We start from the raw sequence: 10,093 nt of genomic DNA, 5'->3' as shown, positions 1-10,093 counted from the left end.
GTATAACTAAGTGCTGGTTAAATGTTTAAAAATTATATCCGAATAATAATAATAATAATAATAATAATAATAATAATAATAATAATAATAATAATAATGATAATAATAATAATAATGATAATAATAATAATGATAGGCCGTACAATACCTGTTTAAATCCCTCTATTTCTTTAATTTGCCTTTGCTCACCAAAAGCCAAAGCTGTGCTGTGCGTAACCGTGCGTAAAAGCGCAGAGTGGCACGCGTTTAAGCAAAGAAATGAACGTCTGCTGTCAACTTCGCAGCCGGTTGGAGGAAGCCAGAAGCTTTATCCGCGTCAATTAAGAGAAAAAAAAAAAACGAAAAATATGATGGAGTTAAAGTCTCGTTGCTCCTTGAAGCATTAAGGCAAGCCGCGGTGGTGAGGGCTACCTGGCGTTGTGCTCCAGGAGAGTCCTTCAACACCGTTAACTTCAACATGAGAGCCTCTTCTACTCCAGATTCTATTTTCTTCTTTACTGGGTCTCTCTTACATGAGTGTGTGTGTGTGTGTGTGTGTGTGTGTGTGTGTGTGTGTGTGTGCGTCTGAATTTAGGTAGCGCGCCACATGCGTCCAATGATATCAAAAAGGAAAGGAAAAAACGGGGGTTAATCATTGACGCAGCCACTTAACACGCGGATGTGTATTTATTTACTTATCAGTATCAGTCAATTTCCCCTCCCCTGCAAGTGCACTTTTGCATGTCTGAGTACGATAAGGCATAACACAAACAATCCCGCAATCACTGGAGGCCTCTCATGGCCATTAAAAGTCAGTAGTTCAACTGAGGAGTGGTTCTCCAACTCTCAAGTCCATATAGGCCTCCTTTCATCAAGAGGTCCTCGTAAACATCACTACAGTTAATAAAGCGTATTTTGGTCACTACGATCCCAAAGGTGCAGCCCGCGACCGCAACAAGTCACCAAACTCCCCTCCCGGGCTGCAATGTGGCACTGGAGCCGCTATACTGTATATATATATGTATAAACATATATATAAATGTATCTATGCGCGTTTATGCTCATGCTGCACGGCGCGGCGTGTTATTGTTAGTGGGAGGGGAGCACATGTCTTCTAAGTGAAATTACGCCGGCAGGAGAGGAGGCTAGAGCTGTTTTTGTATTGTTGCCGATGCCCCGCCTCTGATGGTAGCCTTAAACCTGGCACCCAGCTAAAACAAACCAAAGCCAGCACCGAGCTCCCACTCAATCCAATTAAGGCGGACTTGAGGCGCTCTCCTACGTGTTCATCTACCGGGATCGACGTTGAGACAACAGGAACCGGAGCGGCTTTGGTCTCCCCCAAAAAAAGAGAAAAAAAAAAAAAAGAGAAGGAGAGATTGCCTTGCCTTCTAATTTCTCCCTCTCCAGCCCCAGAACAATGTCGATGAGCCCTAAGCATACGACTCCTTTTTCAGTTTCCGATATCTTGAGTCCCCTCGAGGAGAGCTATAAGAAAGTAAGTATGGAGAATAACAACTTGGGGGCACCTCTCACTTCTTACCGGCAGCCGCAGGTCTCTCAGGCGGCGATGCAGCAGCACCACATGGGCCACAATGGGACTGTGTCTGCGGCTTACCACATGACGGCGGCAGGTGTTTCTCAGCTGTCACACACGGCCATGGGGGGCTACTGCAACGGCAACCTGGGCAACATGGGCGACCTGCCGTCCTACCAGGACGGCATGAGGGGCAGCGCCACGGCCACCGGCTGGTACGGACCCAACCCGGACCCGCGCTTCTCCACTAGTGAGTACAGCCGCCATGCACCTGCCGCTCTTTGACTCCCGGGGTCGGTTATCAGATCCGTATGCGAGGGGAAACCGGGATTTTGCTGTATTTCTAAGCTTGTTTGAGTTGATTATGTATTGATGGTGTGTGTGGTGCGTTCGGCATCAAATTTCATATCTGGAAGTTTATTTTAAATTATCAGAGCAAAGATCAAGCAAAATCGCCACACGCATCTGTAGCTATGTGCGTTTATTTAGGAGGAATAAGAAAATATCTCTACATATCTTATTCGTTTAACTCAATGGTAAAACTAATCAGGGGACAAATATTTTCAAAATTTGCTTCTTGAGATTTTGTTAAAAAGACCACTACATGAAATCCATAAACAGACTTTGAGAGAGGTTGGGATTTTGTATTTTTGTGTATGAATCCTGTTTAGTTTCACAATATAACTGTCAGTGTGTCAATATGGATGTCAGGGCTGATAACAATGTTTTAGACGCGTGCAGACAAAAACTATTTTATTTTTCCACCTGTTGTTGTTGATGTTGAAATTTGTGGCTTCATTGTACTTTTTGTTTCACTTTCACAGTTTCTCGATTTATGGGCTCCTCGTCAGGCATGAACATGGGCAGCATGGGCAGCCTGAGCTCCCTGGCAGACGTGGGTAAAGGTATGGGCTCCCTGTCCAGCACCCCGAGGAGGAAGAGGCGAGTCCTGTTCTCCCAGGCGCAGGTCTACGAGCTGGAACGACGCTTCAAGCAGCAGAAATACCTCTCTGCGCCGGAGAGGGAGCACCTGGCGAGCATGATCCACCTCACCCCGACGCAGGTGAAAATCTGGTTCCAAAACCACCGGTACAAGATGAAGAGGCAGGCGAAGGACAAAGTGTCCCAGCAGCAGATGCAGCAGGACGGCGGCTCCTGTCAGCAGCAGCAGCAGCAACAGCAGCAGCAGTCACCGCGTAGGGTGGCCGTGCCGGTGCTGGTGAAAGACGGGAAACCGTGTCAGGGAAGCGGCCACACGCCGACGTCCTCCGCGCCGAACCACCACCAACAAGGCGGCAACGTCATGATCATGTCCAACAACGTGTCCGCGTCCGGTCTCGGGCAGCACCAGAGCCAGCAGATGGGCAGCACGGGTCACTCTCCAGATTTGGCGCAGCACTCCTCCAGTCCGCCGTCACTCCAGAGCCAAGTGGCCGGGCTCTCCCACCTGAACTCCCCCGGAGCAGAGTACGGCTCGGCCCTGCAGTGTTCGGCCCTGTTATACGGCAGGACGTGGTGACAAGAACACCGGCCATGATTTCTTGAACTCATCTTTATTTAAACGCGAAACGAAAACGAAACATAAAGAGACGCTTTGATTTCAAGACGAGATTCAGTGTAAAAATGTGCGCATTTTTGAACGCGAGAGCCGCGCGTCAAGGCTCCAACGCTCCAAAGTGTCCCTGCTGGAAGGAAGTGAGACTATGGACGGAAGACAAAATAACACTCTGGATGTGAAAATGCAAAAATCTTGGGAATTATTTATGTAAATTATATTGAGACAAAAGAAGACTCTGCTGTGGGGTTTAGTTGGGCTAAAAGTGAACCTGAGCACCCACCATGGCACCCTTCTGTTTTGCTGTATATGGGTGCTTTCGAACTCCCCCACCACCCCCACGCCCTCCACACACACACACACACACACACACACACACACACACACACACACACACACACACACACACACACACACACACACGCACACACACACACAGATGGCTCTGGTTTATAATAGAATTTAATGTAAGCGTAGATCTAGTTTGTATATTTCTGTAAAAGGTTTGACTTTTAGCTCTCTGTTGTACAAAGTTTTTGACGCTCTTGCCGGTTTGTTGTCGTTTCATTGGTATTTGTACGTTTTATTTCTTTGTAACTTATATAGATATTTGACTTACTACAAAACAGTCCTATTAATAAATTATGGAAACAAGACAGCTAAGCTTTTGTGAAATATGTCAGTAAATATGCAGAACATCCGAAATTATTATTAATATTATTAGATCAGTTGTGTGTCATTTCGCGGTATATTTATGGACGTTTAGTGATTATTTTGTACGCGCGTGATTACGTTTATAAATGGATCAGCTGAAGAACTACACACACTCCATTTTGCCAAATTGGTTCAAGCTTGGCAAAGCGTCAAGACTAAACGCTGTATCAACACTCGGACTCTTCTTCTGACATGACACTTAAACGCACCACGGCCTGTTTTACCTTCTCTGTCCCCCCGTACAGATCACAGATCACAGATCTCACTCACACACACACACACACACACACACACACACACACACACACACACCACAGCCTTATCGTCTCAGCCCACGCAAAACTGCCCTGCAGAGTAAACGCAGCCTTTATGTGTGTGTGTCTGTGTGTGTGTGGTGTGAGTCAGAAAGGCGAGGCCTCGGCTGACAACATCAAACACCAACGACTTTCAAAGAGGGCAGCTTATCGATAAAAATCCCTGCGCAAACACCGAGGTATTCTTCTCAAATAACGCGGCTTCATCAATAATCAATCAAGGGACTGAAAGGAAAGTTTGTGTGTGTATAGTATCAATAACAAGCCGGGACGGATCCAAGCGATTCACCTCACCTGAATTCCAGTGTTTTTGTTTTTTAGCGTGTTTCATCATCACCATAATCATCATCACTTATTAGAGTTACACAGCAGGTCAGGAATAGTAAATAATGTGGTTGCTGAGCGACAGGGGACGTGATTTAGATTTTTTTCGATTGACGGCGTCAGATTATTGCTGTGATATGTATGATCGATTGATTTCAGCGGAATTTCTTGTCGTTGTTTTTTTTACACATAATGCTACGATACATTTTTTTTAATGTAGAATATTTTTTCCAGTTGTAGACTTTTTATTTTTCAAAGCAAAAATAATCTCCTTGGTGCGATTTTGCTGATTCCCTTTACTTAAAAAAAACAAACAAAATTCTTGGACCACCATTCTTCCCTTCTTCCCATGTGTGGATTGTGACCCACCCTCTTCTTCTTCATCATCACACCCGCCAAACTCAGTCTCCTCTCCGGCCTGTACTGAAGACAAAATGACGCTCCTATAGTGGGTCAAAGCTTTTCCGTCTCATTTTAACTCTATAATTCCTCGCTCATCCTCTATTCTGCACTGTTATTCTCTATATAATCGAATTAGCATTTTGACCTGCATGCGTGAAATAATCTCATTTCCTGCCCTCGTGTCATGTATTGGAGCTTTATCGCGCGCTCCTCTTTGGGCAAAACCGTTAAGGAAACACCTCCAGGCTTCCGTATTTTTGAGTTGGAATCACCGCAGACAGGATGTTGGAGTTAGATTCTATATGTTGTATTGATTTGACTTGTTAAACGTGCAACTTCTTCCATCTCCCGCCCCCCAACCCCCCGGCCTGTTTTCTATATGTTTGTGTCCCGTTAATCCCCCCCCCTCCCCCTCCTCCTCCTCCTCCTTCATCCCTTTTGGGACTTTTTAAAGTGAAACCTCACCAGCATCAGACTCTATATCTTCTGTTAAGTTGTTTTCTTGCATCGGCGTGGTTTTGTTCGGGATTACATTAACATGTCTTTGGCGCGGTGTGTGGTCTTTGTGCCGCGCTTGTAGCTGTTGAGAACGACTTGTTGGAAACGTGTGTGCTCTCATCGCGCTCTTTTATACAGACCCGCGGTGCGATTCCCCAAGTCCTTCCCCAAGTCCTCCTGCTTTTATGGCGAGCTGGTCTCCATCAACCCCGAGCAATTAGTCCCTAATCTCAAGGTAATCATATTTGAGTTAGGGGCCGTGGCTGCGGAATTTTATTCGCCTTGTTTGCCTCCCAGTCACTTTGGAATAACATTTAGTACCACCTGCAACTGCGCCTCCTGTATTTTATGTATCAATAACGCCGCATAATAAGAGTTGACATGGGTTCAAAGGGAGATTACTGAGCGACCAGTTTAAGAGGATGCATGGGGATCCAATTCATTCCATTTTCTTCACTTGGGAGCCGAGGATTTCTGTTGTATTGACCTCAAGGTTGACTCATCTTAAAAGATAAATTTCAAAAAGGAAAAATGGAATCCACAAATATTTTTTTTAATCCTATGACGCATTCTAGATTATATAATTCATTTCCTGCTTTCTCACTAAACTTGACAATTATGCAACCAAGGCCTGTCAATAAACTGTATAGTAATTCAATAGGAATAAAAAGGTAATACGTGAGATTTTGTAAATGCTTATAAACCGTGACAGCAGATTCCAAACTGAAATGTGTTATGCAATATTGGATTAGAATTCAATAATCAATAATATAGGAAATTAGGTCACATGCAGCCTCAGAGGAGAATAACAGGGATTAACATGCAAGCAATTATGACAAATAAACAAACACGTAATGTAGACGCAGTAAAATCCCTTAGGAGTGTATTTCGTCCTGGATTCTAAGACACAAAGCTTTGTTGTTTTAAAAAAAAAAAAAGTTGTTGTCTTATTAAGGCGCAACAGGCGAGTTTGGGTGCTGTCCGCGGTGCTGAAATAGAAACGCCCCTCAAGGACGCAAAATAAACTAATAAACGGGAAGAAATTAAATACTGAGAAACAAGTAAGGCGGAGTGAATGTTAAAGTTACATGTGCGAATGAAAGCAGAGAAAAAAAAGATAAACAGATAAACGAAATATTAAGTTTGCGCAAACCAGCATATATTCAAACAAGCACTCTCGGTGTAATTATTGTGTAGGTCATGAAAAATGTTTTTAGCAAGCAAACGAAGAGAGGAAACATTTTTAATCATCATTTGCTTCATACTATATAATACATTTTGCTACGTTTGTCGTCTTATTTTGAAGTTCCCTGCTCGTTTCATCTCAGCGGGGCCTATGAGGCATTTACGTGCATCACAAATAGCACAATTACGCAGCAACTGCAATCACCCCCTTTGGTAAATGTTATTGTCGAGTAACAGCAAAAATCTTTAATTGTCCTGCGCTTATCTGCTTCTTCAAGCCATTGTGCAAAGAGCGCAAACGAGGGTCATTCTGAACTGGAATACTTTGCATGCAAAGCGGAGCACAAGATGCTGTAATACTTGACCTTTCAGCATAATTGTTGCAGGCATGAAATGCAGCATTCAGAGCTCGCTGAGTGGAGCCTTTTTTTCACTCTCTGATGCACAAAGCGCATTTTTTTTCCATCTGTTTTTGTTTCTTCCGGTGGAAATTTCCCCGTTATTTGTCGAAATTGTAATGTTATTTACAATATACAAAACGCCTGAAACACCTCTGTGTGGATTTTATATCCAAGGCAAAGAGAGAAGAAACGTTTCGGTGTTGTTCCTGTTTATAGCTGGGATTATAACAATGGCGTTTTCGGCGTTTTGCTCAAGGGCACATCAGTAGGAAGGCTTGACATCTCAATTTTACATTCAGTGACGAAAAGTTCAACATTTAAATTCCCGTCAGACGCCTGTTGACCTAAAATGTGTTAACTTCTATTCATGTCTTCATTGATTTGAAGTGACTACATGTTTATTTCAATCAAACCCCATTCAACGCAAGTAAAAACCTGCTCCTGTGTTATCAATGGTGGGTGCAAGAGGCGATCAGCTGCAACTTTTAACACAGCAACCTGCGTGCAAAATGCTTATTAAACCAATAAGGCCTATTTATTTATGACTTTGTTCCCTGTATTTCGATAGGTTTGTATGTTTATTAGGGCATTGCGTTCATTTGATAAACAGAATTACAGCCAGTTGTTTTTAAATGCAGATTTCAAAGATGAGGATGGAACTCTACACGTGAGACGGTTTGTTGGTGGCTAAATTACCTCAAACACAGTGATGACTGACAGATCTAAAAAAAAAAAAAAAAGTTTAAACATGTTAGATTTGTGCTTTCCACAGCTCTTAAATTATATAAATATGTATGTAAGGGGAAGATGGACAGCTGTTCAATTAGGATCTTAACCTAAAAAGAACTTGGGCAAAGTTGAGTAAACTGATGTGAAATAACTCTTGGAAGTGACCGCCCAGGAAAATGTGCTCGACAGGGCAGAACACATTTTGGTCCATTAAATCAGACTTTGCTGACTTTGTTGTAAGTTGAGTATACATTGTGTGCTATATGGTATGTTACACAAATAAGTGACATTTCATACAATTAAATATGAAGTACCCATAAGCTCAAACAAGAGAAGTCAGTTTGGAGTAAACATAGAGAGAGACATAGTGTTTTGAGGCGCAAACAATAACTTTGTTAGTTCACATGAAATCCTAAAATTTAAACGTGGAACTTACTGACTTAGTATCAGAATATGATGGTAAAATGCTAAGTAGTATTCAGATAATCAGACTCTAACAGGTGATGAAGGTGAGTGTCATCTGCATAGATATGGATTGAAATATCATGTGTGTAATGAAATTAGATGAATGTTCCTATAGACTTGTGAATTCAATGGGATTCACAAATCTATAGTCTATTCCAAATAATGACATCAACACATATTGCTTTGTCAACAGTAGTTAAAAAGATTAAGAAAAAGCATTGGATGTAAAGATAAAATAATACTCATGCTGCTGCATAAGTGAATAATAAAATATCTGAATACCTCGGTGTGAGCCCTGTGGCACCTCATATAATGCTTACTAAAATAAAGGATGAGATGTTTGCATAGACATCCTCATGTTAGGAAAGGAGATGAGCATTCAAGCAGTTAGAAGCAAGTACCTCCGCCATAACATGCACATACACACACATACATGATCAATATGCAGATTAGGTTCAATTTATATTAATCATATTAAACCCTCAGCTTGACTTTTAAAAACCTTTTTGTTGTGGTGCACAGGCAGAGAGAAGCTTCTCTATAGTACTACCGGGGTTCTTTAAGATCGTTACTCAAGTGGATGCATGGAATGCTGCAAATTGGAGTTAACAAATATGTCTGAGAGGCTGAGTCACTCTGAACAAGAATAATCCTATGTGGGTTAAATCTCAATGTGAACCCTCTTCTGTTTTTTCAGACCTTGGAACAGTTAAGGAACTCCAAACTAATAAACAACAAAACTTCCCCCCGCCCCCATTAATGTATGCCCATGACATCACTCAACCTCAATGACTGAGTTCATAATCTAGAATCCATGACTACGTAGAGACTTTATTTGGGGTGGAATTTGTGTTTTTCTCCTTAATTTGGAACAGTGAACTGTTTATTTGATCCATTTCAGTCAAAGTCTCTCCAGTAGTTCCTCTTCATGTAGCTTAATTATGCACTTTAAGTTTTAGTAATTACTTTCTGGGAGTGTAATTTTAGGTCTTTCGAAGAGTTTTTAAAATGACTAAATGTGGAGTTGTTGTGCCATTCCTGGCTCCATTATGGGCAGGTTTAGAGTTTAGACTTTAGACGGTTTATTTTCATAGAATTACAATGTTTTGGATTAAGGTTGAATTCGGGGTTTCTTCAGGTTAGTGTTTGGTCTTCGGTTTAACGCAGGATTAAGATTAGATTCAGTGTTTCGAGCTAACTAGAGTTGGTTAACGCAGGAACATGGATTAGGTTTAAATCACAATAAATAATCTGATGAACACAAGCAAATAACTGCATTGAGGTTTGTGTGTTTGTGACACAGGATGAGCAAATCAACAACACAGAGTAAAGAAAGGGTAGAGATTCTGGATTTGCCTGATCTGTCTGGATAAACAGGCCACCCTTCTTTGTGAAACAGGCCCCAACGATAATGATGTGAGAGAACACAGCCTAAAGGACACACAACGGTGAATACTATTGCTTTAGTTTAAAAGTGAGATTATAATATGAATTGGGCTCAGACAGGAATGTGGGCTGATGTTGAAGCACCACCAAAACAATAGATTGGAGCCTGCTTTTAGTATTGAACGCAGGTATAAATATTAATGTGCTCTGACACTGTGAAAAGTTTGTTTACATCAGAAACATTTTTGAACACGAAGGCAGAACGGTTAATTATGATTTAATTACCTCAAAAATGTCGGTTGGGAAGTTGGGCGAGTTCAATAATGGTTCAATAATGGAAACATCCTTTACAAAGTTCATTCACGAATGTGTGTGTGTGTGAGAGTGTGTGTGTGGTCGTGCCGGGATGCTTGCGAGTGTATGCCCCATTAAACACAGCGATTAACTGAGCCCAGACCAAAGCTGAGTTGTCTCATGTCTGTGTACAGTACCAGCAGGGGTCCTTTAGAAACCAATGGGGCATCACTAACCGCGTTAACACCAAACCCACCAGGCACAACCAGAGGCCTGCTGCTCAATCTATAGGCTCCTGAGAGGACAATTT

At 42.2% G+C, this 10,093-nt stretch overlaps 1 protein-coding gene across 1 annotated transcript; it reads left to right on the top strand.

Annotated features, from left to right (window-relative positions):
• The first annotated feature begins 1,399 nt into the window (after nt 1-1,399).
• Nucleotides 1,400-3,035, top strand: nkx2.1 (NK2 homeobox 1). The gene is made up of 2 exons (XM_076157690.1): nt 1,400-1,766; nt 2,341-3,035. Exons 1-2 carry the CDS (start codon nt 1,400-1,402, stop codon nt 3,033-3,035), a joined length of 1,062 nt encoding a protein of 353 aa, XP_076013805.1.
• The last annotated feature ends 7,058 nt before the right edge of the window (nt 3,036-10,093 follow it).

This window comes from Genypterus blacodes, unplaced genomic scaffold (assembly GCF_046128005.1).
Source record: "Genypterus blacodes isolate CSIRO-AG114 ecotype Tasmania unplaced genomic scaffold, CSIRO-AGI_Gbla_v1 ptg000073l_1, whole genome shotgun sequence".
Taxonomy (NCBI): domain Eukaryota; kingdom Metazoa; phylum Chordata; class Actinopteri; order Ophidiiformes; family Ophidiidae; genus Genypterus; species Genypterus blacodes.
This window is presented reverse-complemented; position numbering and strand designations above follow the sequence as displayed.

Bases quoted from the DNA above. Each gene is read 5' to 3' on its own strand.
- nkx2.1 (XM_076157690.1), top strand. From the start codon at position 1,400: ATGTCGATGAGCCCTAAGCATACGACTCCTTTTTCAGTTTCCGATATC. The intron at 1,767-2,340 runs GTGAGTACAGCC...TCACTTTCACAG, and splicing joins GGACCCGCGCTTCTCCACTA to TTTCTCGATTTATGGGCTCC.